This window comes from Phaseolus vulgaris, chromosome 9 (genome assembly GCF_051622355.1).
Source record: "Phaseolus vulgaris cultivar YP4 chromosome 9, ASM5162235v1, whole genome shotgun sequence".
Taxonomy (NCBI): domain Eukaryota; kingdom Viridiplantae; phylum Streptophyta; class Magnoliopsida; order Fabales; family Fabaceae; genus Phaseolus; species Phaseolus vulgaris.
This window is the reverse complement of record NC_143506.1, coordinates 9,788,825-9,813,287: the sequence shown is the minus strand read 5'-3', so window position 1 is coordinate 9,813,287 and position 24,463 is coordinate 9,788,825. Positions and strand designations below refer to the sequence as shown.

The 24,463-nt window shown below is 35.6% G+C and overlaps 1 protein-coding gene across 9 annotated transcripts in view; it reads right to left on the bottom strand.

Moving 5' to 3' along the window:
- Positions 1-24,463, bottom strand: part of SAB (HYPERSENSITIVE TO PI STARVATION 4) — a 32,295-nt gene that overhangs the window by 5,599 nt on the left and 2,233 nt on the right. Inside the window, exons 2-22 of one of the 9 annotated variants that reach the window (XM_068625038.1) lie at positions 23,483-23,594; positions 23,023-23,283; positions 22,500-22,759; positions 21,036-21,258; positions 18,930-19,095; positions 18,754-18,831; positions 17,674-17,925; positions 14,964-17,072; positions 12,704-14,537; positions 12,397-12,491; positions 9,449-9,805; positions 9,204-9,322; positions 8,621-8,870; positions 7,178-7,402; positions 6,444-6,583; positions 5,256-5,328; positions 4,614-4,715; positions 4,316-4,498; positions 3,785-4,114; positions 3,519-3,686; positions 2,850-3,222 (exon numbers count right to left, since the gene is read on the bottom strand). In XM_068625038.1, the coding sequence (XP_068481139.1) occupies positions 2,850-3,222; positions 3,519-3,686; positions 3,785-4,114; positions 4,316-4,498; positions 4,614-4,715; positions 5,256-5,328; positions 6,444-6,583; positions 7,178-7,402; positions 8,621-8,870; positions 9,204-9,322; positions 9,449-9,805; positions 12,397-12,491; positions 12,704-14,537; positions 14,964-17,072; positions 17,674-17,925; positions 18,754-18,831; positions 18,930-19,025 (6,784 nt within the window). In that variant the 5' untranslated portion in view covers positions 19,026-19,095; positions 21,036-21,258; positions 22,500-22,759; positions 23,023-23,283; positions 23,483-23,594. Of the gene's footprint in view, positions 1-2,849; positions 3,223-3,518; positions 3,687-3,784; positions 4,115-4,315; positions 4,499-4,613; positions 4,716-5,255; positions 5,329-6,443; positions 6,584-7,177; positions 7,403-8,620; positions 8,885-9,203; positions 9,323-9,448; positions 9,806-12,396; positions 12,492-12,703; positions 14,538-14,963; positions 17,073-17,673; positions 17,926-18,753; positions 18,832-18,929; positions 19,101-19,349; positions 19,476-21,035; positions 21,259-22,499; positions 22,760-23,022; positions 23,284-23,482; positions 23,595-24,463 lie in introns of those variants that run through there. The other 8 variants (XM_068625035.1, XR_016515574.1, XM_068625037.2 and 5 more) reach the window with 8 other exon arrangements.

Genomic DNA, 24,463 nt, shown 5'->3' with positions numbered 1-24,463 from the left:
TGAACATTTTGCTTTTATAACTCGGTAGTGATCCAATTCCATCCATAGGGACTTGAGTTGATTGGCATATTCTGTAACAGATTTGTTTCCCTGCTTGTTGGGAATTTGAAATTAAGACATTAGGGAGACTTAAATATTTTTTGGGAATTGAAGTGGCCCATTCCAAGAAAGGAATCTTCATATCTCAACAAAAATATATTACTGACTTGCTTAGAGAAACAGGAAAGACAGCCTGCAAACCAGCAAGTACTCCAGTTGATCCAAATATAATGTTGGGAAGTGCGGAGGAGGATAATGCCGTGGACAAGGAAATGTACCAAAGACTCGTGGGCAGGCTTATTTACTTATCTCACACTAGGCCAGACATTGCTTTTGCTGTGAGTCTAGTCAGTCAATTTATGCACCAACCAAAGGAGGCACATTTGCAAGCTGCCCTTAGAATTGTGCAGTATTTAAAAGGGACTCTAGGAAGAGGGATTTTGTTCAAACGAAACAAAAGTGTTCGTCTTGAAGCATACACGGATGCAGATTATGCAGAGTCAGTTGTGGATAGGAGATCAACTACTGGATACTGCACCTTCCTTGGTGGAAATCTAGTGACTTGGAAGAGTAAAAAACAAAGTGTAGTAGCTAGATCAAGTGCTGAAGCAGAATTTCGAGCAATGGCCCAAGGAATATGTGAACTTCTATGGCTGAAGATTATATTGGAAGACTTGAAGATAAGATGGGATGAACCTATGAGGTTATATTGTGACAATAAATCTGCAATTAGCATAGCCCACAACCCAGTACAGCATGATAGAACTAAACATATCGAGGTGGACAGACATTTTATCAAGGAAAAGTTAGACAGTGGCTTGATTTGCACCCCATATGTGTCCACTCAGAGTCAACTTGCAGACATACTCACCAAAGGACTGAACTGCAGTAACTTTGAAAGAATTATATCCAAGCTGGGAATGGAGAACATCTATTCACCAGCTTGAGGGGGAGTGTCAAAACTGTTTAGGAAGTTTTATATTTTATCCTTATTATATTTTTATTTTGTATCACAGCTGTATCTTACTATTAATATTAGGATTATGTATTTAGAAACAATCCCACAATCATAGGGATTTGTTTCTCTAGAATTAGTTGTCCATATTTCCTAAAATAACTAGCAAGCTCTCATGTATATATAGGTCTAATGACCTCATAATTTAAATAGAAGAAAATATTATTCCTTCTAAACTTGATACATACCACCTTAAAAGACCAAAGCATAGTTCATAAAACTTAAATTCTACTAGTCTTTGTTAACAACTGAGAAAGGACTGTGAAATTTAGGTGCAGTACCATAAATGCTTTGGTTGTTGTTCCTTAATCAAACTGGGGTTTCATTCTAATAATCCATGCAATAGAGAATGCTGTTGCAGGTTAATGAGATGAAACTTCAATTTTGACTGGAGAACATAACCAAAATTTCCCATGCTGTGCACCTAAGTTTTGTTTAAAGGAGAATTAGGACCTTGAATATTTTAGCATACTTCTTTATAAGAACCCACTCAATTTTCTAATCATCACAGTTCCTCCTCCTAAACAAACTGCATTTGGAAAAATTAAAACTCCCTACAAAACAAGCATTCTGTTTGGATATCTGTACTCAATAACTAACAATTATTTCAGATGGATTTTTAGACCTCGGGTTTCTTTCTTCCAAGGTGTTATGTACAGGCCAAGTTCAGCAACAGTAGCGTGTTTATTTTACCCTGTAATCAGCTAATTTAAATGGTTATGTGAAGGGATTCTTGATGACACATGGTATTTTCAATCACAGTGGAGCAATTTCTCCTCGCTTATGCAAAAAGTTTTGGAAGACAGTCATCTGTCTGGGTTTTGGGTATAGGCCTTGTATTGTTGGGTGCTTGACTTCAAATCAAATAACCAAAGATCAATTAAAAAATGGTTTTGACTAGAGTACAAAATTATGTTCTTGGATATTCTTTAAATTGTAAAGCAAATTTACTTGGGTTTGGGTTGTGTTTATGGCTTCGCATCGGTGCTTTTTACGATAGTTTTGTCAACAGAGAATTTAAATTATTTATATGTAGACAGACCCCTTTGGTGCATCCTTTCCTTAGCCATTTTAGTTGGGGTATTCATTGGGTCGAATTAGCCGATGACCTAACCCGATCTAATCGATTAGGTTCATTTATGATTGGGTCAAACCTAACCCAACCCAAACTAACTCACTCTTATACTAGTGGGGTGATGGATTTAGTATGGATGACCCGAGACCCAAACCGAGACCCATTTTTATACTTATGTTATAGATAAATTGTGTTATATTTTTCTTTTTATGTCTTGAATTAGTTTGGAAAAGCTTGTTTAGGACTTACTTGAAGCTTCAAATTAATTTTTGTAAAGATTGTGTTATATTTTTTTATTAGGTTTATACTTGAAAATTACAATTTTTAACAAAAGAAAAGAAAGTTTTTAAAATCTTATAACCCAATTGACCCAACTCAATCCAGTCCACTCAAGAGTGGGTTGGGTTGGGTTTAACATAAAAAATGCAGAAACCCAACCCAACCCGATATTTTTTCTTGAGTTCGGTAATGGGTTTGCCCAAATCCTACCTAAGCCAATCCGTGAACACCCCTAATTTGTTTGCTTTCTTTTTCTTTTTCTCTTTGTAGGGGATTTCTAATACTTTTAATAATAAGATCTTTTCCATACGCATACTTTCTCGTTTCTTCAAATTATATATTCTTCTAAATGAAATCCAAAAAATAAAAAGTTGTCCACGAAACAAATCAATACAGCACATACAAAAAATAAAATTAACATCATGAAATTGAAAAACAAACCTTTCTGTCCTCTCGAACGGAACTTCTTAGTGTGCCTCCTAATAAGTTCTTTGGCTCTTGTGATCGTGAGCTGCCGTGCAAATGGGGAAAAATCCATATCACTCTCGCTCCAATCACCTTGAAAATCATTATCAGCTTCTCCCCTCATAGTTCGAAGCACAAATGCCTTTGCCTTGCGACGTTGAGTATTGAACAGTCCTCTAATGGATGTTACAAATCCATCACCTGCACCATCACTTGGACGCTTAGGCCAAGATGGTGGATATTGATCAGATTTTCCTGTTTGGACTTCATTGTCACTAAAGTTAAGATCAATTTCAGGAACACCAGCACCAGTGAGTTGACTCTGGCCTTTGTCTTTAAATTTCCTACCCTACATAATCATATAAAGAAACACATTGAAAATATTTAGTACAACAGCTAAAGATGCCACGAAATAGGCCTTTGTTATTAATAAAGTGTATGTTTCTTAACTGTTAAAAGACCATTTTAAAGGAAACCAGAAAAATAACAATTTCACTCAAGTTCCTATTCTGTCAAGTTACAGTGACCACATAAATTTCAAGTGGTAGGTAATAACAGCAGATGGGTGTAAAAAGGAAAAGGATAGGTTTGTGTATGAGTATGAACAAAATGAAAGGAGAAAGAATACTGTAAGTCATTCATTACCTGCATTCCAGTTACAGACTTCAAAACTCCCCAGATGATGTGCTTCTTAACTCGTGAGAATAATCGTCGCCAAGTTCCAGTAAACTCAGTTCGATGAAATTGATCCATCAATAATTTCAGATCATTTACAACAAATCGCTGACCTTCATATGTAACCAATAACTCAACCTGTAAGAAATAATCCATGAATTTTAGGTTCAATTTGAATTTCTGCACCAGAAGTGATGATAGACAACTATTTAACCAAAAGGACCAAAATGATCAACCTGGCTGATTTTAATGTTGTGAAACTCCATCATCTTTCGTGGCCTAGATCTCTTCTCTTCATGAGACTTGGCCACCTTTTTTTCTTCATGAGATGAACGACCACCTTTCACACCTTTTGAATCTTTTGATTTATTCTTTGCTGCTTCATCTTGTTGCTCGGTAGGACCATATTGACCATTTTTCAAAGAGAAGCTTTGTAACACAAGCTCGTTAGCTACAGATTCTGCCACAGTCTCTTCCCAAGTTCTGTCAAAAGATGATGTCCTTCTCAACTCGGGGTTTGTACCAGTACCACCAGAGTTTGCTTTGACATTTTGTGTTTTTGATGCCTACAAGCAGGTTTCATAAATTCCTTGAGGAAAGAGTCTGGCATTTTTAGCAGGTTTCATAAATAAATTGGGAAAACAAAGGAAAAGAGTAAACTATTTTCTTGGCTCTCCATCAATGGAGATCAATGTTAGCATCTGCTGATATTATTAATAATAATCTGACCTGAGAACCATGTCTTAGACAATTAATCAAATACTCACTTGAACTAAGTCACCATGGACTGAAGGTTGACTTGTTGTGGGAAATAGCATTGCAGATATGCCAGACTTGGATGCGGCCTCAGACTCTTTTGTTGAATGACTGGTTGAAGCAGAAGCTTCAAGAAGTGATGAACCTTTCTTTACACGTCTTGCTCCAGCAGTGGTTGAAACCTTCCAAACCTCCTGTAAAAATAACTACTATTTTAACTTTACAGATTATTTTAACTTTCAGTTTTTTCTGCTAACTTAGCCTTGGCTTTTGAAGATAAATTATGTGAAATTAGTATCCTAAAATAACCTGTCGACGTTGTGAATCTTGTTCTTCTTCTGGGAAGAAATATTCCCACATCATTCTGTACATTGTCTCTGTTAAATGAATCTTAAGGGGATAAATCTCCACCTATATAGAAAAGTAAGTTCATATAAGAAACAAGCTGAACCAATTCAGACATTCCAAACAAACCTTTCAAAAATAATAGCACATTTAGTTTCAGATTCTTAGAAACACAAAATGCAGATTTAAAATTTCTTGATTCTTAGAAACACAAAATGCAGATTAAAATTTCTTTAGACCTTGATATGTACATTAATGTCACTGCAATTGCTGTTAAATATGAAGTTCGCATTGCAGTAGTTTATTCAAAGAAAGGTGCATCACAGGAAAGACCTTAGCTGATATGAGATAACCAGCCATTTATGCCATATAAAAAATTCATCCTCATACTAATGCCCCATCAGTGAAAAAACATTCTGATACTGACTTGGCAGTATTACATTATCTTCAGATATAACTTGAGATAAGCATGACAAGTGGTTTCAATTTTAACCAATGAGACCAGCAATGAAATAGCAAGAAAAAAAAATTGATTAAGAATGGAGTCCATTTCGCTGCTTGATTTTCCAACTTTACGGATCCCAAAAACATATAGGAAATTATTACCTCAAAAAGTTCAAGGGGAGAATTTCCATCCTTCGGAGCTCCCTGCCTTGCATCCACACGAAGCATCACCTTTCTGAAAAGAAATTTCACAAAGTTGGTCATGCAATACAGTACTTGCAACAAATACAGCAAGATTTAATATGCAATTCCTAGCCTTTAAAAATGGATATAAGAAAATTTTAATATAAACATATCAGAGAGACATCAGCCAAATGAACTACTTCAGAGTCAAACATATATAGCAAATATAAAGAGGCAGAATTTTCCCTCTTTAAGGGTTTGAATTGATAAAGTTATTGTATATGCTCTATGAGAATGGTAGGAAATCCCAAGCCAAAAGACACTAAATAACTCACATGTTTTCATATTCAATGGACTAGATAGTCACAACTTTGGAAACCTTCCTGAATTGTTATCACTTATCTTATTATATAACACTATACTGCTCCTAACATTTTGAAAACTGCAATAGAGTAACTACAAATAAACAAATTGTCCAAGAGTACAGGACATTTTTCCCTGCTTTAGGCAGATCCACCCTACATAACTCTGTCTAACAGTACATCTAACTACGAAATGGCTCGTGCAATTCATGACAACAGAGGGCTATTCTCTCGGAAAGTATTTGGACAAAACATACAACTTAGATATAAGAATCATAAAGCTTTTAAACACCCATTTTCCTCCATCAAAATGCCAAATGAAAGAACACTCCTGACTTGTTTTATTTGCAGACATGTAAAAACTATATCATGATTAAAAGCACAACATATGGGTGAAGAAAGAGAGAGACAATGATGGAATTGAATCAGAACCTCAATCTAAATTGAAACAATCTATCTCAATGATTCAGACAAAGCATAGCTATTAAAACCAGACATTGCACTAAAATTTGTCAGATCACTGGTTCAGAGTTGCAGAAAATTGGTGAGAAAAAAATCCATAAGAACCAGCACAAATTGGGTAAGAACTGATGTGAAAAACCAGTTTGAACCACTTTGATTTTTATTTTAGAACAGAGATAAATGTGCAGACTGTTATTACTTATGTATTTTATTATGATTATGTTGAACTCATAATAAGTAAATTTAAAAATCTACAAAAAGTTAATTTTTTACAATAGTTTATTGCTTAATATATTACATAAGCACCAAGGAATTAAGAGAAACTCCAATAAAAATTACATACTTTCCCCATTCAGATGGAGGATTCCATGCTGACAAAAGCATATCAGACTTGACATTAGGCAGGCAATTTCTGACAACAAAATATTTTGTTGTAAACCGGGCAATGCCGACATCCTTGTAATCCCGGTCAAAGTCATATATCTAAGTATTTGGCAACATGAAACAGAGTCAGTTTAATCAACCAAATTGTGACCAAAAAGAAATGAATAAAGATAGATACAAAACAAATTGCTAGAAAGGAACCACCATTCTCGGGCAAAGGAGCAAGAATAGGAAACAACAACCAAACTATATAAAAGACTAATGTGATTTTTCCTTTGTTACCCATAGCAGTTAGGGATAAAATCAATGGCTTACTAAGGTAGGCATTAATCATGTAAGAATGCCTTCTATATCATCTAGTCTAGGTAAAATTGTCTTAGCCAATGTTTGGAATATCTTTTCTTTCACTAGAAACAATCACCTTTTATAAAAGCTCTCTCGGGAAGCTGACATAAAAAGTAATTATTTCTCTAAAATCACCTAAATAAAACACACTTCGAAGCAAGAAACTTTAGATTTAGAATGTATTTAATTAATAAAAATATTAACACACTAAGAAAAACATGATACATAGAAGAACTGATATTGAGAAAGCATTGGGTACTTTGTGAGAAGCAAATTTAACTTGACTTCACTAAACTTTGGAAGGAAACATAGAGAGAAGACAGAACCGGTTCAGAAAATAATTCTTACCATGTCATTAATCTCAGCTTCAGCAAAGGATTTACCATCAACAAGCATGCTCCAAACAACTTTATTAATTTGCAAAGATATGCGCATAGCATAGGAAGGACTTTTGTTCTTCTCCTTCTCTGTTAGTCGTAGTTGGGCAGCCTTTTGAAAAGCCATCCTTAATGAGGCGGATGCAGCCTTTCTAGATTTTTGAGCAATTACAAGTTCTCTCTTCAGTCCCTGGACCTGCCAGTGTCAACTATTGTTGATTAGCTATGTACATGTGATTTGTCATATACTGAAATATGCATATAAAATAATAATCTACACATGTCAAAACTTATCTCAACCATAATAGTAGAATGAATTTACCTGTGAAAGTTTAGCATTCCTCAAATGCCAAATAGAAAACAAAAAATTATTCTTTCTATTATTTTTTTACTTGGAGATTAAGAAACAGATGGGAAAATGTTATAGGTTTGGTTAAAGGTGTTGGAGATTGCACATTGCACATTGCATATTCTCACCTACAAAGTTAGTTTTGTAAAGATGATTTAGGCTTAAAATCTCACTTTTGAATATGGTATCAGAGTCTATCTTAGCAAGGTTTGTTGGGCTTATCATGTCACTCACTATTGGGTCATTGTTGGACCATTCACAAATATCTAGTCTCACACACGATATGCCTCACTGTGAGGGGGAGTGTTGGAGATCTCACATCGACTAGGTCAATTTACAATATACAGGTGGGACAATCCTCATCTTACAGAGTCGGTTCAGTCGGTTCTGTGAGAGAGTTACGTTTTTAAACTCACTTCCTAATTAAAAACAATATATGTGTTGATAGTTTGGCTAACTATGCTATTAGAGGTGTTGATATTATTTGGTGGGAGGGAATTCCCCTATATTTCTTGTGATTATTATAGAGATAGATGTCTGCTTCCACAATTTTTGGTTTTCCTAAATGGTTTAGTATGGACCCCCCATTTTTATATTTCTTTTCTTTTATATGTTATCAAGAATATTACAGATGATTGATATAGGTTGTATAGTGATGCTTTAGCAATCCTATTTTCATTTTAAATATAAAAAAGAATTTCAGAGGAGAAAATCGTGAGTATATAGCCATACATGAACAAACTAGACTACATAGTCACTTTAAAAACGTGACTTTAAAATATTCGCAAGTTGATCTTTCATGTAATACCTACTCCAGATTTGTTCTTTTTATTAGTAATATACATACATACATATATACACAATACATACATATACATATATATGGATATAAAAAGAACGCTAAGTAACTCTCCTCCCAACAATCTTTAATTTCTTAACAGCCAAACATCCACTTCTTTTTCTGTCACCAACACGACCAGAATATTTAGGAACAAGCTTCTATACTGCAAATAAAATTATCTAGTCACATCAATTAAAAGATTGTTAAAAAGATTCATTTCTTACCAGCAAAGATCTTCCACCAGATATCATCCATAAGTCACTTTCCTTTTCTTGATGTGGATCCCCAGAAGCATCACACCAAAGAGACAATTTTCGAATATCATCAAGAAGCAACCTTTGTTCCCTCTCTTTTTTCTCAAGGTTTATTTTAGCAAGCTCCACCTCCTCAACACCATCAGGAACCACCTCATCTGCTTCCTCTTCAACATCCTCGTCATCTTCAGTACGAAAGGATAAGCTACTTTTTCGAGGCCTGCATTGTACACTCTAATTTAGTTTGAACAAGTCATTATATATCACAACATCAAGAACTTTGTTAAATTTCTTAACAGGAAAGAAGAGATCACATCTTTAATAATTCTCACATAAGTCAACTAACTATAATATATAAATTGAAATGATAAGCAAAAGATTGATTTAAACAATTTAATGACAAGTGAATTTAAAAGATAACTATTGCGGCATCAATAAACATATAACCATGTCTATCAATAAAGAGTGAATCACAAAATACATTTGTGTTTGGAGTAGGTAAATAGATAGAAGTGTAATAGAATGAGTGCAAGCACAGTAACTTTGTCCTTACTTTGGCAGTCGTGCAAATAGAAGATTGGTCAATACATCCAGCATGACTTGAAACTGACGCGATGTCATTGTTGCCTCTATATCATGAGAATTAAATGTTAGCTCCTTCAGGGGCTTCACCTGCAGTAGTTTAAAAAAAATAAAGAGGATTGACCACATCCATGACAAATGACATAACACCTGTATTTACTAACGGAAATGTTACATGTGTACATTTTCACAGATACTAAGTCTATAAGAACTAACCTTCAGCTCTGGAGTTCCCCCCTTGTGCCTTGTATACCGAAAGTACATACTACAAGGCATAAAAACTCTTTCAAGAAGAGCACCTGTACGCATGACCTTTGGAGAGCTTCTGAGAATTTTCGGAAGCCACTGCAATCCAGCCCCTGGATCAACATCTGTTGGTGCAACATGAGCCTGCACATGCTCCAACATAACAGAGAATTCCATTCTTTTCCATGTCATTTCAGGTTGGTATTCATTAATAGGAACATCTTTCGTTACAAGTGCTTGCTCAATTATCTCATAACCAACATGAAGGACTGAATGAAATGACCGAGCTAAAACTTGGCCTCTTACTGCAGCGAGCAAAAATCTACCCTGCTTGAAAAAAATTTGATATTTTAAAAAGAATGAGTGATGTCTACAGTATCAGTAAAAGAATAATAAAATTAAATTAAAGAAGTACCAATGAGGTAAAACAAGTAACAATCTATTGGAGTATAGTTGTACTGCCACTAACTTTCGTTAGTAATAGATTTGGCATATTCAGAGAATATGAAGACAATTATTATTCATGAGAATAAGAGAAGAATAAATATTTAGAGTCAAGATTGAGAAGAGTATTGAGGAAGATGACTGGTGCAGAATAGCCTAAAAACTGAGATTCAGTGACAATGTAGGAAGTCACCTACTACAAAGACTACAGTGAATACTGTACACCTTACTGACATACAACTTATTAATAGATATCATTATTTTAATAAAAAAATGTAGCAAAGCAAAGACAAATAAGAAATACTCTCAATCATGAAAAGGCACAGAAGAAATATAGGATAGACAGACAATTTAGCCAAACCATATCTCAGGAAAGTTGTTCTTGGTTCTGCTTCTCATAATCTGCCACGAGAACCAATGCTTAATTTAGTTTCTCAGAATGGTGAAGAAACTGCTGTGCAATGACTCAAAATGTGCAAAATCAAGATGCAGGGGCTCATGTCACTAGTTTTTGTGGTTCCTCTTCATTCTATGGTGGTCGCAGCTCTGGTCATAGCCGTGGAGGTCGCTTTGCTAATATTCAATGTCAAGTATGGACATATTGCTTCCCTATGCTACCATCCGTTAATGGTAGTCAAAATTGAAATCCAGGTCGTAAGATCATACAAGTCTACGATCTTCTTCCCCATCACCATCTCCGATCACTTTTCCAGCGGATCGCATTGGATTGACATTGCAAATTGCAACTAGCGTGTGAACGGCGAGTCTTGCGATGTTTCAAATCACCTTTCTAAGTGGTTCTAGCGGCAGCTTCCTCACACCCACGGTTCTAGCGGCAGCTTCCTCACACCCACGGTTCTCGCACCCTCTTTCTATACCTTGCAGCGGCGCTTTGTGACAGTGCTCTCACGGGCGGCACTTCTCATGGCGTTGCAGCAACATGGTGGCGCTTCTAGCGGCCTCGTGGTACTTGCAGTGCCTCTCCTCTCGGAGGACACTCCTCTCTCGCGGTGCCCAAGATCCTTTCTTTTTAAGGTTTATAACTATTGGATTGGGATGGGAGGCATGAGTCATGCCACGTAGGCCCAATTAAATAAAGCCTAATTGGTATTTTTTTAAGCCAACTACCACTGTTTCCATTACACTCGACTCCTTCTCTTCCAAGTTCCAAGTTCCACCACGGCACTATGACTGGATTCACAGAATCACAGCTGATTAATTTCAACACAGATTGGTGCAAAGCTACTTCATGTAGCAAAAGTGGCAATGGTTGACTGCAGTCAATTTACACCTAATTATGTACTCTTTTATATATTATGAAGTTCACAATTATTAATTTTGAGGTACGATGATTTTGTGTGTATATAAATTTTCATAAAATTTGAAGGATCTTATTATCCGTATTACGATCTCCCGATTTACGATTCATATTTCTCTTTTGGATCTGGAGTAAGATGTTGATTTTGACTACCATAATCAACCTCCCATTAAAAGCAATTTTTACTTGAATTCTAAGGAAATTTAAATCAGCATTTTCAGGGGGATTTTCATTTGTTCCCTCAACACCAACAACACTTGTCTCCAGCTCTTATATATCTTCCAGCCAGTTAGCTATTGTCTTCCTTCACAAATGTTAGATCATCCACCTACTGCTTTGCTAACCAACAATGAAGCAAATTTGATACCTACTCCCAACGTTCAGAATTTCAATTCCAATTGGTTCCCTGATTTTGATGCTTCCTTCCATGTTACTGGAGATAGTCAAGATATTCATCAAAATGTTCCTTATGAAGATCCTGAACAAATTCGCATTGGTAATAATCAAGGTTTGCCAATTCAATCCTCAAGATCTTCCTATTTTTCTGATCCAAATAATCCTAACATTTCTTCAGTACTTCATCATTTACTTCATGTTATCAATAAAAATCTTATTAGTCTTAGTAAATTTGTTAAGAACAATTCCATTTACTTTGAATCTCATGCTACTCCCTGTTTTGTTAAATCTCAAGTCACTAATTAAGTGTTGGTTCAAGGACGTCTTCGACCTGATGGTCTTCATGCTTTTCCTAATCTGTGAATTCAAGCTTCTCCTTCCACCTACACCTCACATGCTAAATCTTCCATTTCCGTTAATTCTGCAACCAATAATTATAATAGCTCTCAAGTATTCAATCTGTTTGGCATACTAAGCTAGGTCATCCTAATGCCAATGTCATTAAACTCCTTTTTCAGTAATGTAATCTTCCTTTTTTAATAAGGAAGCCGCTTCTTTTTGTAAGGTGTGTTGTATTGGCAAAGCTCCTATAATTCCTTCTTCCTTATCTCAAACTGCTTATCATTTTCCTCTTAAACTTGTTTATCTCAAACTTACAAGAACATAAAATGAAAAGGCACCATAAAAAGCATAATTAGAAAAACAATTGAAAGTGAAACAACAGAAAATCAAAAGAAAAAATCTGCTGTTTTATACTCACATTTGCATCCTCTGAGTGAAGATTAAACTGTGGCTCAATAACATTCACCATGAAATGTCTAGTCCCATCCAAATCATCCATGTTCTCCTTTTTTACTGGCAATACACCAAAATGAGTAAAATAATTAAACTCTGTAAAAAAATACTTAATGTTTAACAATAACCATGCAAGAAACGATGTTGTCTATTGTGGCAGATGCTATATTTTAACTACATATTTATCATTTATGTTTATCTAGACTGTGATCTATTTTGAATGTCCAAATTGATAGCAGTTAACAAAAATTATCAAAAGAAAACGGGCATACCAGATGGCAAGTTGTCCACTTTAACCGAATTTGGTGAAGATGTGAGTGGTCCAGGATTACTAACATTCTGTAAAGAAGACTTAGAAATTTTACCAGTTGGAGGGCCCTTAGAAACATCGTCCTGATGGAAATCAGAACCACCACGCTGTTTGTTTTCCTCAATTAATTTTCTCTGTGCATACTGCTGGGAAGGAGAAGGCTTGGCTGGTTCAAATGCTTTGGACAGACCACCAACCCAAGCCCAAACAGCATCTCTGTTTCCAATAGTCCACAAAAGCTTCAGACCATACACAAACACACTCTGACAATCATCAGCTACTACCACATTGTTACCATCATCATCACTTAGGTCAGATCGCAAATGATCATCCGTTTCACTCCCATTCTCATACCCAGGCCGTAAATATGTCATCTCGATACTTCTTCTTCCTGCTTCTTGCCATGCTAATAACCTAGCAGGATCAGCCTTTGGAGATTGTCTTCTGATGGTGAAGTAATCAGAGGATAAAAGAAATCCATCATCATGATTTTTCTCTGTCATGTAACCCTTTTCACTGGGAACTTTGTCCATGGATAGAGATTGTGAACTTTTCAGTATCATGTTAACTACTTTGGCAACAGTAGCACGTTCTTCTTTGTTTACAAAAGCCTTTAGCATATGAAGATCAAGACCTTGGTAAACAAGATCAAGAATGTCACGCTTGCTTTCAAAAGTATACTTTTGCTTGCCCCTACTGTAACATAGTTCATATTTCAGTTTTGTCATTGCAAAGGTGAGTCCTCTTGCTGGATCATCATCATCTAGAGGCATGTTCTTTATACAGGCTGGTGTGGCATCTAGACGGAGCATAAATTCAGTCATCACTTTATCTAGTGAAAGATTGCCAGACCTGGTAATTCTTGGAATACCAAAACGAGGCCAACGAGAGAAGCTGCGCAGCTTATGTGGAGGAATGTAATTCAAACTCCAGAACTTTAGAATCCATGCAAGATCATGAGCTCCAAAGTTAAATGTTGGGGACACAGGTGAAACATTCTGGGATATCTGAAAATTATCAAATGCATCTCCCTCAATATCTCTAGTAATGGAAGATGAGGATTCTTTTTGTGATGGAGGAGGAAAAGGTCTAAGAGAGAAGTTCCACCGAAGGGAAAGTGAAGTGGATCTGAAGGGATCAAATACTTTATCACGAGGTTTGCCCTCAACTGGAAGTGCAAATAAATAATGATTCATGGAATCTCCAGATTCACAATCCCAGTCCATTGTAACTTCAAGAGTAAAGACAGGAGCTTCCAGAAATGCACCTGAGACACCTGATGGAATTTTGATACCTCGTCTGTTCGCCAAACTCTCCAAACTACTCAACAAAATCTTAAAATCTTTGGCAGAAACAAAAACACGACCATCAGACTGGTGCATTTCCATAGAGTTGGTCACAATTTGAAGTTTGTCAACCTTTTCATAAGGATCTGTACTTGCTAAAATATTCCATTTTGATTCAGAAAACATTAAGGATATTCTTCCATGCATGTAATTTCTCATGTCATCCCACCATGGCAAACTCCGCTCCTTTTTTGGTGGCAGAATAAGTGGACCAGGATTCCTTAAACTTAGATTAGCCCTCCGAAGTGCTACGGTGAAAGCATAACTTACGTCAGCAAAAGCTGGTTCATAACCTACCCCAAATGATACCTCACCTTTCTGGAAATGTATGGGCAAATCCGAATATGTCTTCAAGGGTGGAGTAGTACCACTAGCTGATCGAAGCATACGAACTTTTCTCCATCTCCCAACATAAACATCTTGATATATTTGAGGCTGAAAGCTAGTTGCCTAGTTGAAACAAATGACAACGAAATGGAAATACTATCATGTTTAGTATAGCATGACAATAATCCTCCCAAAAAAGGGTGAAAGAATTCAGTTTGAGTAACAGGAAACATAAACTGAGAACATTTTAAAATTATAATTGAAATACATGAAAGCAAAGAATAACCACAATAATATCTACGAGTACAAGTCTGGAGAATACAATTACAATAAGGTCATGTGTTAAGTTCGAGGAAACAAACATGTTCTGCCATGCTTGTGTAACAGGAAACATGCATTCCACATTCAATTAACTACTTATACATCCCTTCTGTACATTAACAGGACTTTATTAACCAAAGAATAACCAGAACATGCAATTAACATAAACATGGGAAATAAAATTGTGTATTTAGAAGGATGGTAGACAATAAGATTTCTTAAACTCACCTGCTGTGCCAATATAAGATGGCCTTCACATTTACCCGAACTTCCAGAGAAAAGAGGAAATGCGTAATTCCGAAGCTGAACTACAAGAGAACCTGTATTTAAAAGAATATTTGACCCATAAAGTCGGGAAAATGGTATATCATTTTCAAGACAGACAGGATCAAGCTTCTTCAGAACCTCAATCATCCCAACATCTCCACCATCAATTTTTTTCAAGCTTACATCTAAATCTAAAGCAGATATTGAAAGAAGAGATGTCCTTGAAGTACTAGGTCTGAAACCTGATTGAAAATCTCCAACACAAGCACCAGACCCTTCAGACAATACAAGATTCTGGCATGCCTGGTAATATGATCGAAATGATTGTTTATAAATTTCTTCCCTCATGGATTCAATAGCAGAAGAATCTTTTACATTAACCTCAACATTATTAAAAGAAATTTTTCTTTCTTGAGAAGAACTAACGGTGTCAGTTGATTTGGAACCTTGTTTTGCCTTTGATATAAATTCATCCAGAAAGTTCAACCGGATAGCCAACTCAGCAGCTTCCTTCTTCAGAAGTTGATAGTGTTCATCAAACCATCCCTGGATTGGTTCCTCTTCAATATCAGCAGTTAGCTTGCGTACGCAAAATTTTATGCATCCAAATTGTACTGAACTAGGTTTCTTAACTGTAGAGATCTCTTTCTTTACAGGAAACATCAATTTTTTCTTGGCAGCAATTATGAGCTTCAAACCTCGCAGCATATCCTCAATGACATCATCAATGGCACGCAATTGCAATCTGTATGGCATGTTAATGTGAAAATCAAGACCTTGGACTACAAAATCCCATGTTGTGACAACATGTCCTTTTATATCAGATGCATTTGCAGAAACACTAGGAATTCGGGAAATTTGCATCCTACTACTCTTGAAAACTCTACATCCATTAAAACTAAGCGTAAGTCCTTCAAGGAGTACTCCTATACGAGCATTCTCAGAGAAAATTGACTGCACCTGAACCATGGCATCAACCCCATCTCCTAGGTCAGCCGAAATACTTAATGTTTCTACATCAACAGCAAAAATAGATTCTTTCTTCTTCTGCTTTTCAAGGTACCCTGATCCAATGGCAGCTTCTTTTTTCCAATTAGCATCTTGCACATGAGACACATCTTCCTTATGTTCATTACCATGCTCCTGAAGCTTGCTATTGTGTACAAGTAGCTTCAGCTGGAAAACAAGTTCAATTAGTGAAAGATGTACATCGGGCTCCCACCTAACAGTAATATCTGTAGCACTGAAAAGTGAACAGACAGAAATGTCTTTGAGACCACCTGAACGCTGCACAAATTTAGCATTTTGCATATCAAACAACGCCACATTTGTCAGTGGCCTATTTTCCTCCATATATTCCTGATAGGAAGATCTGGCCCTCTCAAGTTCCATCTGTGTGGACTGTTTCTCTTTGTTCACACACAAACTAAATTGAAATATTTCAAGAGAGACAGAGTACTTCAGCTTCTGGTTTTCATTGGAGATAGTGGAGAAAATATTTGCATTGCGTGGGGTACCATCCGCCGACACATTTATCATAACTCTACCCCCTTGTGAACCATAATTAACTCTCTTGGGATCTGGAACAACTGTAGTTTCCAAACCTGTCTCACCCCATACATATACTGAACACCTTTCAAGATTGAATTTCAAAAACTGAGTTCCTTTACCAGAAGATTTTGTTGACCGGCCCTGACTATGAGACGATTTTTTCTTTGAAGTAGATAAGCTTTTCAATAGAGCTTGAAAAGATATGGCTGTTGACACAAGCGATTTTACACGCTTGAAAGTTAGACATACTGTCATGCCAGTCACATCAACTGATAAACCTAGTCTACACCTAGGACCATCTCCTTCCGATGATTCCACATCCTTTTTCCCCCAATCCAAATTAACCTTCGCAATGTGCATAATGGAGCCAGAATTTGATTCCACACCAAAAACACTCTCTTTCATGCATTCTTGATATTCATCAGCTAAGTGGAGATTTAACTCTCCAAGTTCAGTGTGTACTGTAGTCCCCATATTCGAAATGTTGTTTGCGAACAAATGCGATGATTGTGAGCAACCCTAAATTTGGAAAGCATTAATACAGACGTCAACATAAGTGTTTAAATAAACTTGGGGGGCATAAGCATAACAACTGCCGAAAAAACAATTACCAACACTAGAGGTATAATCAATAACGACTTAGTAGAAAGGAATTTAAATTCCAAAAAAAAAACCATACCAATGTATTTGCTGAACATCAGAATAATATATATTCCTTATTCATTGTACCTATAGCTGTTTATATCCATGTGATATCTGATCTAGAGAAAATATAACATTCTCTATTTATGTATAATTAATGAAATAAGCCTGTATAAAACACACCATTGTGCATTCAAACACGTGAATTCAGTCTAATGTCTTTGTTTTCTATTTCATAGCAGTATACATCATAACCTAGACACCATTCAACAAAAACAGTCAAAACAAATAGCTGAAAGCAAGGTTTCATAGCTATACCTGACCTCAGTCTGATTAGCATTGTGCTACCAGATACTTTAACTCTCTACATCTCTAACAACTTCTACGTCTACTGGAAACAGTTTCTAGAAATGCTTCAACATTTTAACACTAAATAATATTTTATAATAATGAAAGTGTATATAGTCATGCTACTTACATGATAAACTGGAGAACCAGCCATATCGAAAAGCACTATTGTCATCTCAGGAGCAGAGACATTGCATGTCCACATGATTGTCTTGCCATCAGTGGATTGAGGCTTTGCAACAACAGATGTTTCTTCTCGAAGTACCATCCTTTTCTTCTTAGACGAGTTGAGAAACAACCAAGGCTTTAACCTGCTCATTATGATGTTGCATTGAGTACCTCCTAACTTGATATCAGTTTCAGCTCTAACAGGTGATATTGGCTGATGCAGAGGAAGCATCCCCAATAATGATAACAATAAGTTGCCGCAGCAAATAAAAAAAGAAATATTCAAAACTCCATGTGCAAATAAAAACAAAATCACAATTTAAAAACAGAGGGAGAGTGGGAGGGGTGACCACAGATAAAATTACAGTTTTTAATATACCCAGAAAAATTCCGTTGCCTGTTTTCTTGAAAATTTTGTTTCCTTTTAGGCAACTACATTCTTTTCTTCACTTCTAAAAAACAATTTATTTATATATTTATTTTTCAAGTCCTTCTAGGAGAATGTTAGGGCAATTGTCTGCGGATTTAGGGTCCTACTAATGACACCAGTACTTTACCTAATTATTAGTACAAGTACGACAAAGTATGTCATACCACAATCATAATTCATAAAGTCCAGTGCTAATTTATTTGTCTTTCGTATAGAAAAAAGAGGTAACACTTTTCTGTAAAGCATAGGCGAGTTTTCTAAGAGTCCAAGTATGTATCAGCAATTTCTCCATCTTATTATCAGACATTCACATCTGGCCACTTATACATAACTTAAAGCAAAAAATTTAACAAGATGTATTTGTTTGCACGATAATCTCAAGCATACAACTAGACATTGCATCATGAAATCTCTTGAAGTAAATATGGCAAGACTTCCCAACAGCCAGTTAGCTTTGCAATAAATTCCTTGCAAACACACATATGTGTATGTGTAAGTTTACAAATCTTTTTTTTATTATTCAATTTGAGTACATTTTACCAGGTGGAGCAAACCAAAGTACAGTTTTACAAAGATGCAAAAGCTAAAGTACATGGACTGCAAACCACTTACCTGTACTGGGATATATACAAAAGAGGTCAAATCCACCTTCAATATCTCCAGGATGGAAGAACCTGCTTCTCTCAGAAGCTTTAAAAACAAGCAAAAGAAAACTTGTCAGCAAGAAACAAAACAGTGAAAAATAAGAATCATATCACGAGCTTTGCCAAAATCAACAGACTCCATACATGAATTTCACTAAACTCCAGTTGGAAATCAAGGCGTGTACTCTCCCCAAGATCCTCTGTAGATCGTGATTTGGTGCTTTTCAATTGGATGCCCATGATGTTGTTTTCAATGAAAAGATCATGTTCACGATGCACAAAACTCACATCCAGCTTTGGAAGGTTGAAGCTGACCTATCAATAAAAATATACTTACACAGTTGACATTAAAACAATTAAAAAAAAATTAAAGCCATTTTCAAAACTACTTTTAATAGATCAAACCAGCAAATATAAGCAAAATTGGTCATCAATTTAAACATTATAAAGTGTATAAACACTTTCAATTTCAATGGGACCCAGATTTCTGAAGAAAATGTACTCAAAGGAAGCCAAAATTCACCAAGAACACAAACACTGGAACACATACGCAGAGAAACTTACAAGTGAAGGAACCACATTTTGCCCAAAAGCCAAATTCTAGTGTCCAGCAAGCCATAAACAGTAACAGAATCAAGACTTTGAAGCAACAAGATCATAACTTATGCAGTTTCTCTACCCTTCATATTTCTGAAAAAAAATGAAAGTTGCCTGAAAAACTAGAACTATCCACAGCAAGGAAACCCATAACCAAAGCACCACATTTAAGAGCATAAAGTTGGGGAAAGCTGCACAAAGACGCATCATTACACCACACAATCAACCAAAAACAATAACTGATCATATAATACATCCTTCTGATTAGGTAGACCAATATTCTCCACAACACAAGAAAAACATACAACATTCAGCATTAGTAACACACTAACACATAACAAATAAAAAGGATAAATAGGAAACCATTAGACAACAATGATAGTTTGATGGGGGTGGGGAAATTCAACTACATTGAACTAAGGAAAATCAATGCACTAAAAGGTCATACGGAATAAAGTTGCCACCAATACATTTTTTAGTTCACAAGACAAGAAAACATTAGAGAAGAGAAAGACAGAAGTACAAAACTTTATCTGTTCTATTGATCTCCTAGACACGACAAGAAATTATTTATCAAAAAAAACAGCAGATACTAGTCCTGAAAGTGCTAAACTAGCTTCCAGGCCTGTACGTCAGTGGACCATATTAGAGAAACAGAGAAATAAAACAATGTCTAGGCAAAATGTTCTAGATGAATACGCTCTAAAGAAATCAAGAATAAGAAGGCAAATGATAGAAAGAAAATTGAAAAGCCTAAGGGTTAAACCTACAGATTTGAGAAAAGCTGCCAATTATTTCAATATTATCAGAAATACATTACTTTTATTGGTTTTAAAGATTCTCTAGTACATTTTCTGGCCGCAACTTGTTCTTAAAGAGAAAAGAGGTTTCGCAAATATTTTTTCAGAGAATAACAAAATATCAAAACTGTCAAGGGAACATCACCTAAGAGATTTTTGTTTCTAGGGAACATCAAGAGAAACTAAAAGACAAATTTCATCATATTAAAATTTAGGTCTAACTCAACTTTACAAACTACCTTATAAGATAAGGATTGCACACTTACACACTTTAATTTGGTCATATTTTTAGTCAATGTAAAATCTCAAATACACACTCCTCATGTCAAAGACTACATCTTAAGTGTGAAGTTTTTGTGACTAAATCTGTGGATAATCCAATAAAATTGAGTGGTCAAAAGGGCCCAACAACAATTACTAAGATAATCTTTGATACCGTATTAAAAGTTGGGTTTGGACCTTGCTTAACCGTAAAAAACAGACTTAAATTACATACTTTAATTAGGCCATACATTACTGGTAAATGTGATACATGTCCTAAGAAAGAAGAGATACAAGAAATAGATACAAGCAATATACACAAAGTGATACATATCCTAAAGATAGTAGCAAACTTTTGATGTCCCGCCAAGACAAATGATTTCTCTTAGAAAATGAAAACGAATGGCAATGTAGAAAATTGTTTAAACTAGTTATTGTATTGATGTACTTCCAGTTTTTTATATATGCTTTGCAGTGCTTAGTTGTTTGTTTGTGCGGATTACTTATCCCTTGCATTTGTCTTCTATTTCTCCCTCAGTAATATATAAAAGTGATGGTTAGAAACAGACAAGAAGTAGGTTAAATTAAAAACCTTTTCAGGAAACATAGAGCTGTACTTGGAGAAAGCCACAAGTGTTTGCATCTTCTTTGATGGCCCTTTTGCACTCACAGAATCAGCATGTGACACTACTTTACTGTCAGATCCAGAAGAGAACTCTGATGAACTCTTTCCCTTCAAAAGCAACTCTTCATTCAAATTCACGTTGACCTCTCCACTAGAAATGTCCATACTCTTAATAACTATACCCACTTCCCTGTGTCAAAAAAGAAGAAAGACAAAACTAATTGTAGAATTTATATGACGAAAGAAACAACAAATCAAAAAAATAAGGGCAGAATCCAACTTAATCTTAGACTAATAAGACAGTACAAGGTACAAAGAACAAGTTTAGTGAATAACTTGACACAGCAAACCAAGCACTAGATGTAGAAGAATCCCCTCCACATATGAGCAGATACAAATATATATATATATATATATATATATATATATAAAGAAGGAAGTTCCATTTGATAAAACCAATATTTAAGAAATTTTTTATATACAGATGGAACGCCAACAAAGCTTTGAAACAAACCAAAAAATTGACACATGACTTGGCATTTTGATATATGATTTCTACCCTGCAATATTTGTCAAATTAAGGTTGTGTTTGGCCCAGTTTTTTCTGGGCTACTGTTCTCCTTAAGAGAAACTGCCACAGATTTTTTTCTGGAAATCCCTTAAAAAGTTAGGCAGCTTAGTTTTTAGAGAATAAAAGGGAAAAACAGTTTTCTAAAAAAAGGTCAGGTAATAGGACTTTAGAATAAAGCTACAACAAAGCTTCTCATTACTGTTTTGGGACCGGTTATACAATGAACAATGAAACGCAGTGATGCAAGGCCTACACTACCATCAGAACCTTGCTGCACTTCTTTCTCCAGCTCTCCCCAAGGATGATTCCAACAACAACAACCCCTTGCCTCACCTTACTGCCACCCACCCCGTCTACCATGCGTCCCTTCACCCACCCTATGTTTGTTGCATAGTCATCTGGTCATTTTTACTATGACATCACTTCAGTTTCTGAGGGGCTTTCACCTCCTTTCCATCACATTATTGACTTACTTTTCAGTTGAGCCTTGGTGCCTAACTTTGCACAATCAGATAGGCATGTTATTTTGCATATCTTCTTGCATTTTCAGGAGTTGTAGCCTCCCCAAGCCCCGCTTCTGCTTCATTTTTAAAATTCTTGTTTTGAGCTTTAACTTTTAAACATCTTTTAAAATAAGGGGCAAAACACATCCTAAATGTCTTGTTCTGTTATTTTAGAGCATAACTAAGTTTCAACATATATTAAAATCTCCTTATCACTTTAAAACACCTATTGTGTTCCAACTATACGGATTACATGCCAGACAGCTTATAGATCATCTAACAAACAACTACTACCTGCCCAACCAACATTCAGACAACAAGATTAATATTCCAAAAATGAATAGAGAAGAGATATACCTATCATGATCAAATTCACACGAGACAAAGAACATTTCGCAGAAAAAAGGAGCTGAAGACCTTTCTATAGCCGTAATGGATGCCTGGCCAGAAGAACTACATCCTCCAACACTTAAATTAAGGTCACAGCTGACCCGTGGCTCACCAATGTGAACAAAAATAGGTAATATATGCAGTCTAACTAATAAATTTGACTTTGATCCACCATCTTTAGATATATCTAGATTCAATTCCTTGATCTCAACAGTAGATTTTGGAGTCTGCAATGTTCAACAGAGATTCCCAGTGAACAAAAAGGTTATAATAAGATTCAAATGGAAACAACAAAAGTCAAGTTTAAACCTGAAATTAGACAGTCTGAAACTTATTTTATTTATAAATATAATAATCATTACATTTTATGGTCTATTTTTAAATATATTATGTGCTTTGCATGTACTACTACTACAAAGTTTATGAAATTAAAATTCAGCACGTGTTTCACCATACAAGCAGAACAATACAATTTTATGAAGATGAACACCTTCAGAACCAGATCAGTCACACAAACTGACAAATATCTTGCAATATTTCCCACAATCATCCACTTCCCCCTGCCTGAAGCACGGGATTTCCTAGTTTTCTTCTTCCCAGGGGTTTTGTCTGGAGGCCTCAAAACAACTTCTAGGTCACATATTAACACTTGTAGCTTGGGATCCCGAGACATGAAACCCACACCAAGTTTAACAAGGGACTGGCGTAAGCTGAGTTTAATTTCACCAACAGAAACAGATTCAACAGCACCCTGTACATATTAAAAATCAACAGATTATATCACAATAAACAAGGATCTGATAATCGAAATAATCATAACAAATTCCAAGCACAGACTACATTTTACTCTCTCTACTCTCTAGAACTGTAGTCAAATATCCCCCCAGTCCCCCAATGCCCTTCAAAATTCCAAAAACCAAATAAGGCAGTGAGTAAAGGCAAAGACAAACCTTTTTAAACTTCACTACCACGTCCCTTAAACATTTCCATCCACCAACACGAAATCCAACAGATGCTCCCAAAATTCGGCTCAAAATCCAAGCCACCAACCCAGAGGCAAATCTGTAACAAAAATACATGAACGTGGTGGTTCAAAGTCTCCAAATAATTATTTGTAGAAGAGAATACAAAAGTACAGGCAACACAATACTCAATCTTAAAACACAATAGTATGTAATCATCAATTGCACTAGGGATAAAGCAAAAAATTGATGGCAACTTGGCCAAAAAAAAGTCAATGTGATATAATTTGATCATAAGAGTTTGGGTATTCCTCCATGACATCTCCACAGGGATCATCACCCCTATTGAGTTGTCTTACCTCAACGGCAGAACAGCAGGATAGTCAACACCGCCACACACCAAAAAATATAAACATGTGATCACATTTCAATTTGTCTAGATCGTCATCATATAAGAATATGAGAGCTTACCGCCACTCCAATTCAGTTAACTATATATAATTTGTCTAACTATTTGTGTGACGAACAAGGAGGAACAAAACAATAATATTTTAGATCAAAACTAATGGCAATAGACACTCCCAAAAATAATAATAGACATGTTTACATTCAAATAAAGCATCATTGTTTTTTTTCTAAAGCTATCAAAAATAGGATGTTTTTTAAAACATAAACTGCACAATGAAAGCTGAATGAAAACTAAGGATTTTGGTTCTTTTACTTCAATTTTAAGTATAATTGCTTGCTTTTTGTGAATGATATAATTTTGGTTGAGGAATCAAGGAAAGCACTTAACTCTCAACTTTGAATATAGACTTTGGAATCAAAGGGTTTTAGTCGTGAGAATATGGCAAAATATATGCATTGTAGTTTAAGCAAGAGACAAGATGAATCTGATGTGAAAGTAAAAATGGGGGAGGGTAATACCAAAGGTTTCTGAGTTGAAAGATATGGGGGCAAAACTACAAA